Below are 22029 nucleotides of genomic sequence, written 5' to 3' on the forward strand. Positions count from 1 at the left end.
GTAATACATGTAGAAAATTAGCATTTAAAACGTTAATTTTTATGAAAAAGAATATATATATGTATAACTGAATCACTACTTTGCAGTACATCTGAAACTAACACAACTTTGTAAATCAACTATATTTTCATTAAAAAAAATAAAAAAATAAAATAAAATGTTAACTTTAAAAAATATAAATCAATGAGAGATAATCTCTATTAACATTGGTATATATCCTTTCAAATGGATACACACACACACTCACACTTTTGAACATTTAAGACATGTCAAAATCCTAATATATATTAGTGTTATCTCATTTAATCCAAAATATTATGTGATAAAGTTACTGCAGAGAACCTTCATTTCTCATGTATTTATTATCGAATGCCCAAAGTTACAAAGCTGAACATGAAAACAATGGTCATAAAAAATAATCACTGATGAACAGACCCTCGATAAACCTACTGCCTAGCCAGATATTGTCCTCACTCAAAAAAACTAGCACATATTTTTGTCTAGCGTATCAATGTCTTTGTTTCTCATTTACTACTTTTGACTTACTAAGAATTTGATCTTAGGTAAGGTATTAATCTCTCTGTGCCTCCATTTTATCATCTGAAAAGTGGGGATGGAGTTAATCTACTTCATGGAATGTGTGCACAGTTGAAATGGATTAATATCTGGCACAATTTAAGCCCTGTACAAGGGGTAACTTTTAAGTTTATTATTACATGCTTAAGTATAAAGGTCAAATAGATATTGGATACAGGAGCTCTGGGGCTGGGTAAGGGTTTGAGAGAAAAAGAAATTATTGTCAGCATACTGATGATGCTTGAAACCAAAGAACTTGAGAGAAGAAGTCTATTTCTTTTTTTTTTTAAACATCTTAATTGGAGTATAATTGCTTTACAATTGTGTGTTAGTTTCTGCTTTATAACAAGTGAATCAGCTATAAATATACATATATCCCCATATCTCCTCCCTCTTGCGTTTCCCTCCCACCCTCCCTATCCCACCCCTCCTGGTGGTCACAAAGCACCGAGCTGATCTCCCTGTGCTGTGCGGCTGCTTCCCACTAGCTATCTATTTTACATTTGGTAGTATATATTAGTCCAGGCCACTCTCTCACTTCGTCCCAGCTTACCCTTCATCCTCCCTGTGTCCTCAAGTCCATTCTCTACATCTGCATCTTTATTCCTGTCCTGCCTCTAGGTTCTTCATAACTATTTTTTTTTTTTAGATTCCATATATATGTGTTAGCATACGGTATTTATTTTTCTCTTTCTGACTTACTTCACTCTGTATGACAGACTCTAGGTCCATCCACCTCACTACAAATAACTCAATTTCTTTTCTTTTTATGGCTGAGTAATATTCCATTGTTGCCATATCTTCTTTATCCATTTATCTGTTGATGGACACTTAGGTTGCTTCCATGTCCTGGCTATTGTAAATAGAGATGCAATGAACATTGTGGTACATGAAGAAGTCTATTTTTAATTTTTTAATTTTCAATTATGGTTTATTACAAAATATTGAGTATAGTTCCCGATGCTATACAGTAGGAACTTGTTGTTTACCCATTCTGTATATAGTAGTTTGAGTCTGCTAATCCCAAACTCCCACTCCATCCCTCATCCACCTACCCCAACCCTTGGCACCCTTGTTCTCTATATCTGTGAGTCTGCTTCTGTTTCATAGAGAAGTTCGTTTGTGTCTTATTTTAGATTCCACATGTGATATCATATGGTATTTGTCTTTCTCTTTCTGACTTACTTCACTTAGTATGATGATCTCTAGGTCCATCCATGTTGTTGAAAATGGCAAGATTTCTTTTTTTAATGGCTGAGTAGTATTCCATTGTATACATATACCACAACTTTTTTTGCAGTACGCAGGCCGCTCACTGTTGTGGCCTCTCCTGTTGCTGAGCACAGGCTCCGGATGTGCAGCGGCCATGGCTCACGGGTCCAGCCACTCCGGGGTATGTGGAATCTTCCTGGACTGGAGCACGAAACTGTGTCCCCTGCATCGGCAGGCAGACTCTCAACCACTGTCCCACCAGGGAAGCCCTATATGTACCACATCTTTATCCATTCATCTGTTGCTGGACATTTAGGTTGCTTCCATGTCTTGGCTATTGTAAATCGTGTCACTATGGACATAGGGGTGCATGTATCTTCTCAAATTATAGTTTTGTCTGGATATATGCCTAGGAGTGGGGTTGCTGGATCATATGGCAACTCTATTTTTAGTTTTTTGAGAAACCTCCATACTGTTCTCTATAGTGGCTGCACCAATTTACATTCCCACCAACAGTGCAATAGGGTTCCCTTTTCTCCACACTCTCACCAGCATTTGTTATTTGTAGACATTTTGATGATGGCCATTCTGACTGGTGTGAGGTGGTACCTCATTGTAGTTTTGATTTGCATTTCAGGCGAGGGAGTTTAGATGGAGATCAAGTACCTAGAAAAACAGAAGATGCTATAAGCCTATTATTGAATAGGTCCCAAGTGGTAGGCCCATATTTACTGAATCATTTATCTAACTCTGTAGGAAATCTTTGCTTCTGATGCTTACTTAACATGTTAACCAATGTCTTTTCTATAAAGATTCAAAGGAAAAATCCCACCTTGAAGCTGGTCTAGGGAAAAGTTTTCTTTCCCTATTAATTAGTTTATTTCCCTTTCCTGGACAATGTGAGATGTGTAAACCACAAATTTAACTCTAGGGATTAGTTGCCACAATTTCAAAGCTCAATTGAAAATTCATCTGCAGTTCAATTCACCAATTCTAAGTGCTAGTTCTTTGTTCTTTTATTTATTTTTGGCTGCGTTGGGTCTTCATTGCTGTGCATGAGCTTTCTCTAGCTGCCGTGAGTGGGGGCCACACTTTGTTGCGGTGCGCAGGCTTCTCATTGTGGTGGCTTCTCTTGTTTTGGAGCACGGGCTCTAGGCATGCGGGCTTCAGTAGTTGTGGCACGTAGGCTCAGTAGTTGTGGCTTGCGGGCTCTAGAGCACAGGCTCAGCAGCTGTGGCACACGAGCTTAGTTGATCTGCGGCATGTGGGATCTTCCCGGACCAGGGCTTGAACCCGTGTCCCCTGCATTGGCAGGTGGATTCCTAACCACTATGCCACCAGAGAAACCCTTCTTTGTTCTTTTAAATGAATATATATTGCTTCTGTTCTCATTGTCTGATTTAACTTTGTAGAGTCACTCCAGATCCTTTGTGGAAGAGAGTTGATGGAGGAGCAGAAGTGGAAGAACAGTGCTGGAGTAGAGGGATGGCTCTGATGAGTGGATTCTGTGTGCCCGCCTCGCACGGGAGCTGGGTCCACTCACTGTCCCTCCCCACCCCTTACACCAGACTTCTCTTGGTTCCTTGGTTCAAAATTCTCCCATCACCAGGCTTCACTTTTACTCTTTCCTCTGCCTACAACACTTTCCCCTACTCTTTACGTAGCCAGCTGCTCATCTTCCAATTCCCAGATGAAGTGCCAACCCTTCAGGAATGTCTTCCCTGAATGCTACCCTCCCCCTGCTATATAATCCTCAACAGACCCTTGTACATTTTCTTCATAGCACTTATTATCATTAAAATCATTTTATTTTTTTTGACAACTCTCATCTTCTTTTTTTTTTTTTTTTTTTTTGCGGTACGCAGGCCTCTTACTGTTGTGGCCTCTCCCGTCGCAGAGCAACAGGCTCTGGACGCGCAGGCTCAGCGGCCATGGCTCACGGGCGCAGCTGCTCCGCGGCATGTGGGATCTTCCCGGACGGGGGCACGAACCCGTGTCCCCTGCATCGGCAAGCGAACTCTCAACCACTGCGCCACCAGGGAAGCCCTCTCATCTTCTTTTAAAAACTTTCTTTCGCTCTTGCATTCCCATCTATTCAAGAACAAAGTTTCACCCAATTCCATATTCAAAGGAGTCCAACTTTCTGGACTCTGTCTGCCAGTCCCTTAGTGCATGAAGGGATGCAGCTCTAGGTCAGACAGCTTAGGTGTTTTTAAATAAGACCCAGAAAGTGATAGCAAAATGAAATAATTAGTGGTTTGAAACATTTTGGTCACTTCTTTCTACCTGAAATATTCAGTCCATATTCAGATTTCCCCAACTTTGCACAAAATGCCTTTTATGGCTGTTTCTAACCCTGAATCAGGTTGAGGTTCACACATTGCATTTGAGTTTTATGTATGTTTAGAGTCTTTTAGTCTAGAAAAGTTTCTCCACATTTTTTTTGAAGAATCCAGGCTAACGTTCAATTTTCTAGGTCCATAAGATTGTTTCCTGATGATATGGCTTAAATTATTCCTCTATTTTATTTTTTTATGGTCTGGAAGTTAGGGCTAGAGCAAGGCTTGCTAATAAAAATATAGCCTGAGCCAACATATGTAATTTAAAATTATCTGGTAGACAAATTTAAAAAAGTAAAAAAATAAATAAATTAATTTTAATAAGATATACAAGATATTTATTTAACCTATTATTTCTAAAATATGATTTCAATGTATAATAAATATTGAAAAGGTATCAATGAGACTTTAAAAATTTTTTTGGTATTAAGTTCTTTAAATGCTGTGTGTTTTCATCTCAATTTGGAGTAGTCACATTTCAAATGTGTCGGATGTGGCTAGTGTCTACCATATTGGACAGTGAGGTCTAGGGGCTTGATTAGATTCAGGTTAAAGATTCTTGGTAAGAATGCTTTATTGGGTGATACTGTGTACTGATAGTCATGTTACATTTGAATATGTAGATAAAGGGTTTACTGCCAGAGTTTTCCACTATAAAAGATTTATTTCTCCCCCTTTCTAATGTAGAAAGTAACCTGTAGGTATTCTTTGGGCACCATGAGTCTAGTCTATCTTGTTGCCCCACAGCCTTTCACCCAATGATTTTAGAATCCATCGATGATCCTTGTGGGAACCAGTTGTTATACTGCAGGTTACAAATTGGTAATTTCCAATTCCTTTTACATCTATCATCCTGCAATCATCTACAAAAGAAAAAGAAAAGATATACTATTAACTGCAGGGTGTTGTTTACATTAGGGATTCTCTTTACTCCTTTTCCTTAGGATGCAAGGCTTGCAGAGAGTCCACGTGGACACCTCCCGGGATTGGAAGTGAGGCAAAAGCAGCCTGGGGGAGGGAGGAATGAGGAGAGGTCAGGACGACGATGAAGTGTGTGTTAAGGTAAGGCTAATGTCCGTAACAAATAAACATCAGCATTTCACTGGCTTAACTCATGGATGTTTGCTTTTGCTTATGTAAAGGTCTTATATGGGTGTTGGTGTTTAACAGGTGGCCTTTCTTCAGACAGTAATTCAGGGACACAGGCTTCTACCATTTTGTGGCTCTGGCATTACCCACGGCCTTGAAATCCCCTGCATCTAGGCTGAAGGGAAGGAAAGAGTGAAGTTCATTCCCCTCTTAACTGCCTTGACCTAGAAGTGAAACACGTAATTTCCACTTGTACTTCATAGTGAGAGCTAGTCAAATGGCCCCACTTATATTCAAGGGGTAGAATGGGATGGAACGTATAGTTTCTATGGTACAGCTACTTTCCAGAAACATTTATTTTTTCTGTCACTGCCACAATGCAGCTGAGAGGCTGCTGGCCAGAGAACAGAGGAGTGTTTGCTGGCTGTTTCTTCTTTTTACTCTGCCAGTGGCAAGGAAATTTTATTTTTTAATTTACTCTGAAAAACACTAGGTGAGATTCTTTTTAAAAAATCTCCACTGGGCTTCCCTTGTGGCGCAGTGTTTGAGAGTCCGCCTGACGATGCAGAGGACATGGGTTCGAGCCCCGGTCCAGGAAGATCCCACATGCCCCGGAGCGGCTGGGCCTGTGAGCCATGGCCGCTGAGCCTGCGCGTCCGGAGCCTGTGCTCCACAACGGGAGGGGCCACAACAGTGAGAGGCCCGCGTACCGCAAAAAAAAAAAAAAAAAAAGAACATTAAAAAAAATCTCCACAGGTAGACATGATTGCTATTTATAAACAGAAGAAAAGAAAGGAAAGGAAAGAAAACCAAGAGGCGAGTACAGAAAGCATTAAAAAATATTTCATGAGTTATTTCACAAAATGTAGTGGTGGGGAAAAAATAGATGTGGAGAAAATGCAGTAGTACTCTAAACTGAGACAGATTTATCACATTTTTACACCATGACTTCTCTATTGGAGAGATGTTTAAAGCACTTACATGGTAATCAGAGTCTGAAATGTAAACATAATCTTAAAATACTAACTGCTAAATAACTGCATGTGTGTGCTAATTCTTTTATTTATTTGTTTTTTTATTGCAGAATAGTTGATTTACAATGTTAGTTTCAGGTGTACAGCAAAGTGATTCAGACATATATATGTGTATATGTATACATATATATTATTTTCCATTATAGGTTATTACAAGATATTAAGTATAGTTCCCTATGCTATACAGTAGGTCCTTGTTGTTTATTTTATATATACTAGTGTGTATCTGTTAATCCCAAACTCTTAATTTATCCCTCCCCCCTTTCCCCTTTGGTAACCATAAGTTTGTTTTCTATGTCTTTGAGCCTGTTTCTGTTTTGTAAATAAGTTCATTTGTATCATTTTTTTAGATTCCACATATAAGTGATATCATATGATATTTGTCTTTCTCTGTCTGGCTTACTTCACTTAGTATAATATTCTCTAGGTCCATCCATCTTGCTGCAAATGGCATTATTTCATTTTTTTTTAATGGCTGAGTAATATTTGTACTAATTCTCATACGTATTTTAGAACTTCCTCATCCTGGGACTCATGATCTTGTCTTTAATGGTAACATTTCTGACAAGGCCACATCTATTTATTCAACAAGTATTTACTGAATGCCTACCATGTGTCAGATACTGTCCTAGGTGTTGAAAATATCCTGGTGAATAAGAATTACAAAATTACTGTCCTCGTGGAGTTTATGGTCTGGTGGGAAAACAGACATTAAGCACATAGTTACCCCCTAAAATGAAATGATTTCAATGATAAGTGCTATGAAGAAAAAGTTTAGGGTCCATGAGATTATTATATAATGGGCAGGGGGCGGTTTCAGGGAAGGCTTTCCTGAAGTGTTGGCACTTAATCTGGAACTTGAAAGATGAGCAGATTTTGTCAGGGTGGGCAGGGGTCAGATCATGCAGAGTCTTGTAGGCCAAACTAAGGATTTCTAACTTTAGTCTAAAAACAACGGGGGGAATCTGGAAGGATGTAAGCATACATGTCTTATAACTGTAGCTGTATTCTAAAAAAGATTACTGGAATAGTAGCCATGTTAGATGTTGAAACAATTTTGTAGTGATTAAAACAGTACTCCCAGATGAATTAAATGGCAACTCAATGGACAGAAGAGAGAGTTCATCAGAAGACTCACTATATATAGGAGATTTGTATATGGTAAATGTCATTTCAAATAACTGCAGGAAAAATGGATTACTTGTTAACATGTTTTGATATTACAGTATCCCTCTAGAGGAAAAATAAAGTTGGATCCATACTTCAGAAATTTAAAAATACGAAAAGACCCAGAAGAAATCCTGGCAGGAATATAAAAAATAATATTGTGGGTGCAGAATGCCTTTTCTGAGTAGTAGATTTCAAAATCCAGACATCATAAGAATAATGGTGGTTTGGCTTAGGCCCTGGAGAGATGGCAGTGGGTGGCTTCAAAGCATACTTTGGAGGTGGAATCAACAAGAGCAGGTGATGGGTGGGTGAAAGAGGGAAAGAGTAGAAAAATGTCAAGGATGATCTAAGGACTTCCAAATTTGTAGTTTGAGGAACCCAGTGGGTAGTAGTGCTGCCTACTGAAATGGGGAAGAATGGAGGAGAGGAAGTTGCTGGGATAATAAAAAAAAATTCAGCTCTGGATTAAAACATTTTGTGCTTTAAAGGACACCAATATAAAAGAAAAAGGCAGCATAGAGGAAAACTATTTGCAAATCTGATAAGGGGTTTGTATTCATAATATATAAAGAAATCTTAAAACTCAATAATAAAAAGACAACCAGATTAAAAAAAATGGGCAAAGGGTTTGAATAGACGTTACTCCAAAGAAGATATAAGAATGGCCAGTAAGCACGTGAAAAGATACTTAACATCATTAGTTATTAAGAAAATGCAAGTAAAACCCACATGAGATACTACTTTACACCTAATAGGATGGCCATAATAAAAAAGATAAATAATAACATGTGTCAGTGAAGATGTAGAGAAATTGAAACCCTTATACATTGCTGGTAGAAATGTAAAATGATGCAGCAACTTTGACAAATAGTTTGGCAGTTTGTCAATACGTTAAACATAGGGTTACCATGTGACTCCACACTTCTGTAACTGAAAGTGGGGTCTGGCTGCTCGCCACTCAAAAGCCAATTGGTGGAAAGGAAAGTTTGCTTTATTTTGGATGCCAGCAACTGGGGGGGGAGGGTGGACTTCTGTCCAAAGGCTGACTCCCGCCATGACAATCAGGGAGCAAGAGCTTTTATAGACAGAAGGAGGGGGGTACATGCAGAAACAGCATTGTCAGCTCTGACAGTCACCTTGAAACTAGTCATGTGGTGGTCTGACCAGCGTCATCTTGATTGCTTTAAGTACAATTAATCTTCAGTTCTAGGGTTGGTTTGTTCCCAGTTCCTTGAGGCCAGTTCTTGGAATTGTGGTAGCTTAAGTCATGGCTACAGTCTGGTCATCATGTAGTTAACTTCTTCCACCTGGTGGGGGTCTCAGCATCTACAAGACAGCTCATAGGATATGGCTCAGAATATTATCTACAGTGCTTGAGGAGGAGCTAAAGGTCCTTGACTATGCTTAATGACTAAACTATTATTATTTAGTCTTGTTGAACTGTTTCCCTTTGTTTCTGCATTTTCTCACTTCTCTGATTAAACTTATTCTTTGGCTAAAGTTTTTGCACAGACAAAAGGCAGGCAGAGGACACGGCTGGGAAGGACCATAGGGTCCTGCTCCGTTTCACTTCCACTCCTAGGTGTTTACTCAAGAGAAGTGAAAACATATGATCACAAAAAGCCTTATGCACGAATGTCCATAGCAGCATTATTTGTAATAACCAAAAAAGTGGAAACAACCCAAATGTCTATCAAATAGTGAATGGTAAACAAAATGTGAAATATTCATGCAATAGAATATTTGGCAATAAAAGGGAATGAAATACAAGCTACAACAGGGATAATCCTCAAAAACACATGAAGTGAAAGAAGTCAGTCATAAAGACCCACATGTTGTATACCATATACACAAGATGTCCAGAATAGGCAAGAAACAGGAAGTAGATTAGTGGTTGCCTAGGGCTGGGATAGGGAGAAACAATGGGCAGAATGGGGAGTGACTGCTAATAGTTACAGGGTTTCATTTTGGGGGTCAGGAGGAAGATGTTCTAAAGTTAGATTATAGGTATGATTGCACAATTCTGTAAAAAAAAAATATATATATATATAAATCCATTAATTTGTGTATTTCAAACAGGTGAACTTTATAGTATGTAAATAATATCTCTATAAATCTCTTAAAAAATTCAGCTTGGGATATATTAACTTTCCTAAGCCTGTGAATCCTCTTAAAGGACTCTGCTCTGGTGTACTTGGGTGAAGGGCATCTGAACAGGTCCTGGGAGATGTCAGAAAGCTTCAGAGTTTAGGGATTGGGGTAGAAGACCTGGATGGGGAACAGACTGCTGTCAGGGAATCTCGTTTTCTTCGCCCAGGCTCAGGGCGCTCGGCCACGCCCCTCCCTCGTTTCCTAGCAACCAGCTCCGGACCCGCGCTCCTCCTCAGGCCGTCACTTCCGCTCCGCGACAGGAAGTAGGGTCAGAGCCGGCAGTTTTCCCGGGAGTTCAGCGTTCGCAACGTCTGCAGCCGCTAGAATAGCGGAGTTTCCCTGTACCTCGCTGTCTGCCTGTCTCCCGGGTTCCACCTCCCGCGGGTGAGGAGGTCCTCAAGGAGTTAGAGGGTCTCGACGGTCCAGGCCCGCGCGAGAGGAAGGCGAGGCCCGGGAACGCGTGGCAGGCGGGGCGGAGGAGGGGGCTGGCGGGGCGACTCCCTGGGGTCTGGGATCACCTCAGCGTGGCTCGGTGCCTGCCGCGGCCCCGAGAGCTTCCCGCCTCTCCCCCGCGGACCGCCGGGGTCCGGGAGACTGGGACTCCTCTGCGAACCTCCTGCAGGATTCCCTTCTCCCTTCTTTAAAGGAGGACCCCTCGTAGAGAAGACTCGCTGGACTGCTGACTCCCTTCCCCGCCCAGACCCTGAAGTGACCTGCCATGACCGCCGTGTGAGCGAGCGATCGGCTTGTGACACTTCCCAGAGTCCCCCAGGGTAAATGTTTGCACGTGTGCACGGCCGTGTGTACATGTGTGTTTTCATTTCCTGCAAAATCTGAGCTAGGAGGACCCTGGGCTGTGTTTGGCAAGTCGGTATTTTGGTTTACTTTTCTTTAGCATCTCTACCAGGGGTTCTTCCTTGTTATGGCAAACCAAACGACTCTGTGCCTTCTGTTAGCTGAGTGGGAAGGCACACTGGAATTAGGCTGGGCGGGCTCAGGATATGCTGATTGTTTGGATTTTTTTAGCCCGACCTGTTTGTATCAGGCGATTCTTAGTTAGATTTAAGTTTTTTATGTGTTTGGGTTTTCTATTCAAGACTAAAGGTTCTTCTTGGACAAAGACTGTGTCATATAGTACTTTTGTAACTCTTATAGCCCCAGCATAATACTGAACACATTAGTAAAGGCTCATTAAGTTTTAAATTTAAATATCATAAAATACACATTCTAACATTTTCAACTTAATAGAGATGGGGCCTATTTACATATAAGTCAGCTCCTGGAAAGGACAATGTAAAATAACAAGATCTTTTAAGATAAATATGTCTGAAATTTAGAAGCTGCCCAGAAGGCTAAGTACAGTGCTCTCGGTGGAAGAGAAATATGGTATATCTATCTTATAGGAAGAGGCCACACAAATAATGGTGTTTCATTGCTTGTTTCTTTTCTTTTTCTCTTTCCTTCCTTTTTTTTTTTTTTTTTTTAAATAGGTGTTGTATCCTAACTTACTGAGGTGCTTGCTGCCATTATGGGAAACCAGCTCGCCGGCATTGCTCCCTCCCAGATCCTTTCTGTGGAGAGTTATTTCTCAGACATCCATGACTTTGAATATGATAAGAGTCTGGGGAGTACTCGGTTCTTTAAAGTTGCTCGAGCGAAACACCGAGAAGGCCTGGTGGTTGTGAAGGTCTTTGCAATTCAGGATCCCACGTTGCCTCTAACCAGCTACAAACAAGAGCTTGAGGAACTGAAAATCAGGCTTCATTCTGCACAGAACTGCCTGCCATTCCAGAAAGCAGCAGAAAAAGCATCTGAGAAGGCAGCCATGCTCTTCAGGCAGTATGTGCGAGACAACCTCTATGATCGCATCAGCACCCGTCCGTTCTTAAATAACATTGAGAAGCGCTGGATCGCTTTCCAGATCCTCACAGCCGTGGACCAAGCACACAAATCTGGAGTCCGTCATGGGGACATCAAGACTGAGAATGTGATGGTCACCAGTTGGAATTGGGTCCTTCTAACTGATTTTGCCAGTTTTAAACCCACTTATCTTCCAGAGGACAACCCAGCAGATTTCAACTATTTTTTTGACACTTCACGGAGGAGAACTTGTTATATTGCTCCTGAACGTTTTGTTGATGGTGGATTGTTTGCCACTGAGTTAGAATATATGAGAGATCCTTCAACTCCACTTGTAGACTTAAATAGCAATCAGAGAACAAGAGGAGAGTTGAAGCGAGCAATGGATATCTTTTCAGCAGGTATGTGAGTTGGTCAAATTTGCTAGGGTGGGAGTGTGCATTTATTTTAACTCTTGAACATAGAAAATTAATTTTTTTGGTAAATCCTCCTGCACTTTTCAGATAGTTGCAGTATTCTTTCACTGGACGTGTTTCAGTACCTAGAAAATCCAAAGAGTGGTCTACTCATTCAGATGTTTAAGGAATATTTGAATTCTCTCTTCTGTATATGTCAGGCACTGTCTTAAGTGCTAGAGACGTAGATGGGTAATTACGTTTCTCTTTTCAGGGTGCTTACACTTTAATGGGGAGATAGATATGATATTGAAAAAAGACATTTCAGTGCACTGTGGTTTGCTGTGGTGGTGATAAGCTTAGGCTGCTGTTACAGGAACGTATGGATACTTAAATGAATCTCTGTGGTGGTGATGGGTAGAGTGGCAGGATCAGGAAAGGCATCTCTATTGGAAGGAAGGTATTTAAACTGAGACCTGAAAGGTGATTGGGAGCTAGCTATGGGAAGGGTAGTTTGTTTCAGGCAGAGGGTGTTGCTTATATGAAGACTTGAAGACCAGAGCATGATGCATTGATTTATTAGGGGACTTTAAGTACTTTAGTACATCTGGAACGTAGGGTGTGAGGTAAGCAAGGCCCAGATCAGAAGGGGTCTGGTATGCCCATGCTAGTCTATAGGGACATTATCAGATATGTGTTTTAGACAAAACACTGACTGTAGCAGGAGATAGGAAAACCAGTTAGTGGTCAGCTGCCACAATTCAGGTAAGACATGATGCTGACTGGTTTCAAGTTGTGACAGTTGGAGAAGGAGTGGAGAAAAGTAATGCTTAAGAGATAACTAGTGGGTAGAATTGTTAGGACTTGATTGGAGGATCAAGAACACTCCTGTTCCCCCGGCTTGGGAAACCAGGGGGATGGTGATACCAGTCACTGAGCTAGGAGACACACGAGGAGGAACAGATAGGGGGTGGGAAGATGCTGAGGTCTGTATTAGATGTTGAGTTGAAGGTGTCAGGGGATATGCAGGGGAAGATGTGTGACAGGCAGTTGTTACAAAGGTTTGGTACATGGAGATGTGGGGTGGAGATGGAGATTTGGTAGTTATCAGGAAACAGGTAGTAGTTACTGCCAAGTAGTAGCCAAGGGAATGCGTTTCTAGTTGGGGAGTTTGTGGAGAAACTGGTGTGTTAGTTTCTGCTTTCCACCCTCCCTATCCCACCCCTCTAGGTGGTCACAAACCACCTAGCTGATCTCCCTGTGCTATGCGGCTGCTTCCCACTAGCTATCTATTTTACGTTTGGTAGTGTATATATGTCCAGAAGTGATTCTTAAGTGTTTTTGGCTCCCCTTAAAGACTTTGATGAACCCAGGGACCTCCTTCTTTGGAAAAAAGTACCATACATTCATATACATTACATACACAGACCACGTGAAGCTTGGTCATGGATTGTAGGCTATGAACTTCTGGAGGAGAAGTGGGCTGAGGATGGTATCCTGAGGAGTACCATATGAATTCTAGCATCACTGCCATTTTTTGTAAATTTTGCAAAGGTTGGCTTTAATCTTTTTCTCACCTGTAGGTTTCCTACAAAGAAAACATAAATTGAATTGTATTTTAGATTATTTAGGAAAAGTGATATAATTAATGAAGAAATGTATTTCATCTAGGGGAACAAATGAGCTTTGTTACACAGGATTGTACCTCTCTCTGTTGGTCTGTTCAGCTCACTAGTCTATGTCCCAAGGTAATACTGAGGGAGGGTATTTTTGATGAGGTGGGGTAGCTTCCACACTGTAAATATAACAAGATTAGAAATGTAATCCATCAGTCCCAACCTGATCAGTGAATTTATCTAAATTTTTCTTGAACTATTTTTACCTTTTAAACTTACTGTTATGTAAATAGGACTCCTCCAGCTTAGAAATGTGATCACTTTCTAGCTTTAGCGGATCATTTGTAGCTTTTTTTAAAAGTAAAATTGAGGTATAATTGACATATAACATTAGTTTCAGGTGTACAACATAATGATTTGATATTTGTATGTGTTGGGAAATGATCACTACAAGTGTAGTTAACATCTGTCACCATATGTAGTTACAAATTTTTTTTTTTCTTGTGGGTGAGAACTTTTGAAATCTACCCTCTTAGCAACTATAGTCACCTTGCCCTGCATTCCATCTCCATGACTTATTTATTTTATAACTGGAAGTTTGTTATAGTTTTAAAATTTCAGGGATTGATGAAGAGTTTATATTTATCTTTTCTGTGTGCATTATAGTCATTATAGTTTTGTGAAGTTCAACAGAATTCTTACTTAGCATTTGTTTTTCCAGACTAAAGAGCTCTACATTGTTTTGGCTGAAGATTTCATTTCTTTCATTTCTTTGAAAGAGGTGGATGGGATCTCTTCACCTCCCACTGCTCCTAAGATTTGATTTAGGCCCTTTGGGTTTGAATGTTAGGCTCTCTGGGTTTGAATGTTACTTTTCCCCATCCTAAGGCCTATCCATGGTTCCTGGCTGCTAGTTTGGGAGAAGTGTATATATTCCCTGTCTCTGGTCATATATATGGGCAGAGCCTTGTTTGCTGGAGATCTTTCATTCATTCACTTGACAAGTATTTGAGTGCCTATTAGGTGTAAGGCACTGTTGTGTAGGTGTTGGGAACACACCTGTGAACAATACTGATAGAGTTTCTGCACTCATGGAGCTTGCATTCTAAGTGTGGGCAGGGAGAGAGAATAAAAAGGTCAATAAGTTAGAAAGTTAATTTTGATTAGTGATAAGTGCTGTGATGAAGTGCTGTGATTTCTAAGTGGATGACAAGGGCTGGTAGATGAAATGAAGGCCTCCCCTGAAGGTGACATTGATATGAGATCTGAATGATAAAGAAGGACTCAGTGATGATAAAGGCAACTTGAACAAATTGTTCTATAGAGAAATACCAACCCATAACACCTCTTCCAGAATACCATTTTAAAAGTTGCAAGAAAGGGGACTTCCCCGGCGGTCCAGTGGTTAAGACTCTGAGCTTCCACTGCAGGGAGCATGGGTTCCATCCCTGGTCAGGGAAATAAGATCCTGTGTGGTGCGTGATGCATCCAAAAAATTAAAAAAAAAAAAAAGTTGCAAGAAAAAAAATCCTGTATTTACCTCTGTATTAGTTTACTAGGGATGACATGACAAAATACTCCAGGCTGGGTAGCTTAAACAAAAATTTATTTTCCCTCAGTTCTGGAAAGTTCCCTCAGAGCCTGGAAGTCCAAGATCAAGGTGCCAGCAGGGTTGATTTCTCTTGAGCCCTCGCTCTTTGAGTTCCAGGTGGCCACTTTTCCCCTGGTGTTCCTTCCTCTTATAAGGACACCAGTCATAATGGATTAGGGCCCCACCTTTATGACCTCATTTAACCTTAATTACCTCTTTAAAGGCTCTGTCTCCAAATAGTGACATTCTAAGGTGTTAGGGCTTCAACATAGGAATTTAGGGGGGTGGTGAGGGATGTAGTTCAGTCTGTAAACAATCTCCATTTAGTTGTAAATAAATGTTCTTTATTTTTACAGTATTTGGAAATAATTTCAAACTTAAAAACTTGCAAAAATAAAAATAGTACATAGATCCTACATAAATCGTTTACCCAAATTCACCTGTTGTTAACGTCTTGTTCCAATTGCTTTATCACTTATACCTTTTCTCTGCACTCTGTACCCCACACTCCCCACCCTTCCTCCCCACCCCTCCATTGCCCTTTGCCCCAAATACTTTAGTATTTCCTAAGACCCCAGTATTCTCTTACATAAAGCTTATGTAACTGTATGTTGCAGTTACCAACTGCAGTGAATTTAACATTGATAGAATTATTTACACTTTTTATTCTAATTTTGTATTTGACCGAGTAACGTCCTTTATAGCATTTTTCCTCCTCCAGGACACGACCCAGTCTAGGGTCAGGTATTGCATTTAGTTGTCATGTCTCTTTAGCTTCCTTTAATCTGGAACATTTTCACAGTCTTTCTTTGTCATTATGACATTGACATTTTTTGAAGAATACCTCTCCCCTTAAATTTTTAAAAATTATTTTTATACTCTTTATTTAAAATAATAGACTCATAGTAAGTCGCAAAAATAATGAAGAACCCTTCACACAGCTACCCCCAGTGACATCTTATATGACTGTAGTACCATATCAGAATCAGGAGTTGACATTGGTGCATTACTGTTAACTAGACTTACACCTTATTTAGTTTTCACCAGCTTTTACCTGCACTGTGTGTACGCACTCGGCCTCACCTCTTTCTTTTTCAATAGAATGGTCCTCATTTTGTATGTATCCTGTTTCCTTGTGATTAGATTCAGGTTATTCATTCTAAGTAGGAATACTGTGTAGGTGATGATGTCTTCACAGTATCGTATCTGGAGGCAAATGGTGTCTGTTGGTGATGTTAATTTTGATCACATGGTCAAGTTCTTGCCCAATTTCTCCCCTGTAGTTACTTTTTGTTTTCTTATTCCCTTGCAACTAATAAGCAACCTGTGGGAAGAAACTTTAAGACCATGCAAATATCCTGCCAGTCATCACAGTTTCCTCTTTGATTTGGTGTCTGTTGATCATTCTTGCCTGATCCAGTCTTTACTATGATGGTTGCAAAATGATGATCTTCCAACTCCAGCACTACCTCCACATTTACCAGTAGGCCCTCAGCATTCTTGTGTGCTCAAGTGTCCTGTCTTTCCCCTCATTTATTTATTATTATTGGTATGGACTCTTTAATTCCTGTATGAAGTTTGCTAATATTTTTTGGAGGATTTTTATCTATATTCATCAGGGATTGGTCTGTAGTTTGCTTTACTTGTGATGACTTTGGTTTGCTACTAGGGTAATACTGGCCTCATAGAATGACTTGGGAAGTGTTCCTCCTCTTCTGTTTTTGGAATTTGCCAAGGATTGGTGTTAATTATTTTAATGTTTGACAGAATTCACCTGTTAAGCCATGTTGGCTTAGGTTTTTCTTTGTGCAAAGTTTTTCATTACTAATTCAGTCTCTTTAAAAGGTCTATTCAGATTTTCTTTCTTTTTAAGTCACCTTTGGTGATCTTTATCTTTCTAGGAATCTTTCCATTTCATATAGTTTATCTGTTTTTTGGCATACATTTGTTTAAAGTATTCCCTTATAATTCTTTTCATTTCTGTGAGGTTGGTAGTAATGTCCCCTTTTTCGTACCTGATTTTCATAGTTTGAGTCATCTCTCTTCTTAGAAAAGCTTGTCAATTCTGTTGAGCTTTTCAAAGCACCAACTTTTGGTTTTGTTGATGTTCTCTATTGTATTTTATTCTCTGTTTCATAAATTTTCACCCCAATATCTATTGTTGCTTTCTTTTTGCTTTGGTTTTAGTTTGCTTCTTAAGGTTATTGTTGTTTTTTTTAAAAAATTAATTTATTTTATGTATTTATTTTTGGCTGCGTTGGGTCTTTGTTGCTGCGCACGGGCTTTCTCTAATTGCAGCGACCAGGGGCTACTCTTTGTTGTGGTGTGCGGGCTTCTCCTTGTGGTGGCTTCTCTTGTTGTGGAGCACGGGCTCGAGGCGTGTGGGCTTCAGTAGTTGCAGCACACGGGCTCTAGTTGTGGCTTGTGGGCTCTAGAGCACAGGCTCAGTAGTTGTGGCGCACAGGCTTTGTTGCTCCGTGGCATGTGGGATCTTCCCAGGCCAGGGTTCGAACCTGTGTCCCCTGCATTGGCAGGCAGATTCTCAACCACTGCGCCACCAGGGAAACCCTAAGTTATTGTTTTGAGCTCTTATAAAATAGGTGTTTATAGTTATACATTTTCTCTAAATGCTGCTTTACTTGCATCCCATACATTTTTGTATGTTGCTTTTGTTTTCATTCATCTCAAAGTATTTTCTAATTTTCCTTTGATCATTGGTTATTTGAGTGTGTTGTTTAATTTCTACATATTTGTTAATTTTTCAGATTTTCTTCTGTTACTGATTTTTTTCATTCCATTGTGGTTTGAAGGATGTAATTTGTATGATTTCAGTCCTTTTAAATTCATTGAAGCTTGTTTTATGGTCTAGCATATGATTTCATCTGGAGAGTGTTCCACATGTACTTGAGAAGAGTTTTGTATTCTGTTGTTAGATGGCGTGTTCCTTTGATGTCTGTTAGATCTGGTTTATAATATTGTTCAGTTCTTCTATTTCCTTCTTGCTTAAGGTGTTCTTAATAGCTATTTTAGTTTTTTATTCTAAAACTTGACACTGTATGGATAGAAATTAAGAAATTTATTGAGTGTTTATTATGTATCAGGAGCTGTCTTAGTTGCTGGAGTTTTTTCAGTGAACAAAATAGACAAAAATCCTTTATGGAGTCTGCATTCTAGTGGGTATATGGACAATAAAGAAATAAATACATACAATATGTAATGTGGCATTTGGTGATGTGGGGAAAAACAGCAGGGAAAGGGGAAGGGGAATGTGTTAGATAACGAGTGTGGGGTAGTTGTAGTGGGGGGGCTTGGAATTTTAAACTGGGCATTCAAGAAATGCCTTACTGCTAAGATGACATTTGATTCAAGGTCTAAAGGAAGTTTAGGTGTAAGCCATGAGGGTGCTTGGGGGTATAGTATTCCAGGCAGAGGGACCAACACATGCAAAGGCTGTGACTAAGGTTGTTTAAGGATCTCCTTAAGATTTTTAAAATGCATGTCATATACTGATCAGTGAAACTGCTTTGTCTTTTTGGGAATGTAGTTGCTTTATTTATTCCTTGTTTGAAGATTATGTAAGTGCAAAATGAAAGGTATCTCTCTTTCCTTCTCTAATCTTACAGCCACACTTCTTAGCACTTCTCATTTTATAAGTGTGTTTGTTCACTGGTTTACTTTATTTCTTTCTTCCTAGAATTAAAGCTTCATGAGGGCAGAGTTTTTATGTTTTATGCACTGAGTCTAGTGTGTGGTAAACACCTGATAACTTTTTGTTTAATTATGAATAAATGAGTTGTCAGATGTTACTTCTCAGTAGTTTCTTATAAACTTAATATTTTATAAATTCATATTTTGAAAGAATACTTTCTTATGGCTTTTAATCTATCTTTGTATCTCTGAATGTGTGTGTGTATATAACATGTGTAATTGTTTTCATTTATAGAACCAGGAAGTAATTTTATTTGATTTAATTTTTTTTAAGAAGGAGAAAAATTAAATAGGCCTTTTTTGACTTCATACTTTTAGAAACTGATGATTAGGCAATAGACATTTTTCTCGTCTTGCTGGATTGTAGTTGTATGTTGCATTAAACATTTTAATTCGGTTTACTTTGAGTTTTGCATCTTGAGTTTTATGAATTCTCTGAATTCTTGATCTGTGTTAATATCTTGCATTTCATTTTTAATGGAATTATATCTGCTATTTTCCAGGTTGCGTGATAGCTGAGCTTTTTACAGAAGGTGTGCCACTGTTTGATCTCTCTCAACTTTTGGCTTACAGAAATGGACAGTTTTTCCCTGAACAGGTGCTGAATAAAATTGAAGATTGCAGTATCAGAGAATTGGTAACTATGCTACAAATATTTCTCACTTTTGCATTAGTCAGTTCTCTGGAATGTTCTGAATTTGGGACAAGCAGTAAAACCCCATGGACTCATATACCAGCCTATTGTTTTTACTTTGTTAGGCAGAAGTGTACAATTTTTTCCCCCTTCTTAGGCACAGAGCTCATTTGACTTTATATTACACACACACACACGCACGCACGCACGCATCTTTCCATTATAATATTTAGCTCTGCTTTGGACAGATTTGGAAGGAAGTAAGGAGGTGCTTGGGGGTTAGAGATTGTCCAGGGTAGAGCTTGCTAGTAAGAAATGAAGAGGATAAATATCTAAAATGAGGAGACAGGAAACAGCAACTTGAATGTAATACAGCAGTATAGGGGCATTTCATATAAAAGCAACTAGCTTTGTGTACCTCCCTTGACCCTGAGGGCAGGTCTGGAAGGGGAGCTGTAGAATCACACATTAGTTTAGCAGAACAGATGTGAGGAATTCTTTGGGAGGTCACGTAAGCCGTATATCCACAGTACTGTTTGAGGGGATCTTTTCTAAGTCAATCAATACAGTAAGTGATGCATATGATGATGACTCTGAGCCACGGAAAGGTTATGTATATTTAAAATATTCTTTAGTAAGGTAGGGAAACATGCATTTTGATTTCTATTACGAATGGCAAATATTAAGAAATAAGATGCTCCAGAGGAAGCCAATTTAGTTCACGTTCAGTGAACAGTACACTGGATTAGGAGTTGGCATACCTGGCTGTTCTAGGTGTGGCACTCCTTATCATGTTGTGTTGGCTAATTAACTTTACGAATTTGGGCCTCCTTTTCTTAACTGTGAAAGGAGTGAATCTGACTAATTTTTAAGGCTAATCCTCTTTATGTGTCTGGCCCATCTGGAGTATGTTAATACATGATTCCTTGTTGCTTCATAGGATGATAGTAGATTCATATATTACTCAGTAGTCAGGTTCTGAAAGTAGTTTGAAAGATAAAGATTAGAAACAGTCAGAATTACCTCAAATATCCTTTAAATCATATGTTAAGTTGCAGTTGTAGCTTTCATTTGATTTAATTTTCTGTTCTCAAATCTATTTTTTACTCCCTTTCTTGCCTTGGTATAGGTAACTCAGATGATTCACCGGGAACCAGATAAACGTTTAGAGGCAGAAGATTACTTAAAGCAGCAGCGTGGCAATGCCTTTCCTGAAATATTTTACACTTTCCTTCAGCCCTACATGGCCCAGTTTGCCAAGGAAACATTTCTTTCTGCAGATGAGCGTATTCTGGTTATAAGGAAGGATTTGGGCAACATTATCCACAATCTCTGTGGACATGATCTGCCAGAGAAAGCAGAAGGAGAGCCTAAGGAAAATGGGCTGGTTATCTTGGTGTCAGTTATAACGTCCTGCCTACAGACCCTTAAATATTGTGATTCCAAGCTTGCTGCTCTGGAACTTATTCTTCATTTGGCCCCAAGACTAAGTGTAGAAATTCTTTTGGATCGTATTACTCCATATCTTTTGCATTTCAGCAGTGACTCTGTTCCTAGAGTGAGGGCTGAAGCCTTGAGGACGTTGACCAAAGTTCTTGCTCTTGTCAAAGAGGTTCCTCGCAATGATGTTAACATCTACCCGGAATATATTCTGCCAGGCATAGCCCACTTAGCCCAGGATGATGCTACTATTGTTAGACTAGCCTATGCTGGTAAGAGCTTATTGTCGAAGTAATAACCACTCATATTTTTGAAGTTAGTGACTATAATACCTCTTGTTTCTCTGACATCTTTGGGAATTCCAAGAGTGAACTTTGGTCCTTGAACTATTTGTGTACATTTTAATAATATTTATAGCCGATCTGTTCCTGGAACTCAAGCTTTGTGTGTATCCTTATTTTTGAGGTTATCAGAATTATTAAGTGAAAAATATATAATACCAGAATCTTATGATTTTACTGGGAGTATTATTATTATTATTATTTTTAGTCCAAAGCTTGGGAAGCAGAGCAGCAGTTTTTTTTGTTTTTTTTGTTTTTTTTTAAATTTTATTTATTTATTTATGACTGTGTTGGGTCTTTGTTTCTGTGTGAGGGCTTTCTCCAGTTGCGGCAAGTGGGGGCCACTCTTCATCGCGGTGCACGGGCCTCTCACTATCGTGGCCTCTCTTGTTGCGGAGCACAGGCTCCAGACGCGCAGTCTCAGTAGTTGTGGCTCATGGGGCCTAGTTGCTCCATGGCATGTGGTATCTTCCCAGACCAGGGCTCGAACCCGTGTCCCCTGCAGTGGCAGGCAGATTCTCAACGACTGTGCCACCAGGGAAGCCCTGGGAGTATTATATTTAATTTGGAGTAAGACTAATGTTCACAAGTATGTGCTTCAGGTCTAGTGTCTTTAGGCCTTTATAAAGTTTCTCTGAACAAATACGTTTGTTTGAATATCAGTATTAGGATATAACAGTCTATTGCTGTTGAAAAAGATTAATTTTGCTGGGTAGTTTGGTGTTGAAAGGACCTAGCCCGTTTGTTAAGTTACTGAATTTTAAGGTCCTTTCAGTTACTATGATGCTTAAGAAGTGTGGCTTCTTTGTGATGAGGTGAGTGTGTTATATAACAAACTTACCTGTTTTATTTGTAATTCTCATAAAATAAGTG

General features: G+C 39.6%; 1 protein-coding gene across 3 annotated transcripts in view; it reads left to right on the forward strand.

Moving 5' to 3' along the window:
* The first annotated feature begins 9818 nt into the window (after positions 1-9818).
* Positions 9819-22029, forward strand: part of PIK3R4 (phosphoinositide-3-kinase regulatory subunit 4) — a 73611-nt gene continuing 61400 nt past the window's right edge. Inside the window, exons 1-5 of one of the 3 annotated variants that reach the window (XM_030876405.2) lie at positions 9819-9955; positions 10218-10344; positions 11062-11832; positions 19245-19378; positions 20505-21087. In XM_030876405.2, the coding sequence (XP_030732265.1) occupies positions 11100-11832; positions 19245-19378; positions 20505-21087 (1450 nt within the window). In that variant the 5' untranslated portion in view covers positions 9819-9955; positions 10218-10344; positions 11062-11099. Of the gene's footprint in view, positions 10345-11061; positions 11833-19244; positions 19379-20504; positions 21088-22029 lie in introns of all 3 variants that reach the window. The other 2 variants (XM_030876404.2, XM_030876406.3) reach the window with 2 other exon arrangements.

This window comes from Globicephala melas, chromosome 4 (assembly GCF_963455315.2).
Source record: "Globicephala melas chromosome 4, mGloMel1.2, whole genome shotgun sequence".
NCBI classification, from domain to species: domain Eukaryota; kingdom Metazoa; phylum Chordata; class Mammalia; order Artiodactyla; family Delphinidae; genus Globicephala; species Globicephala melas.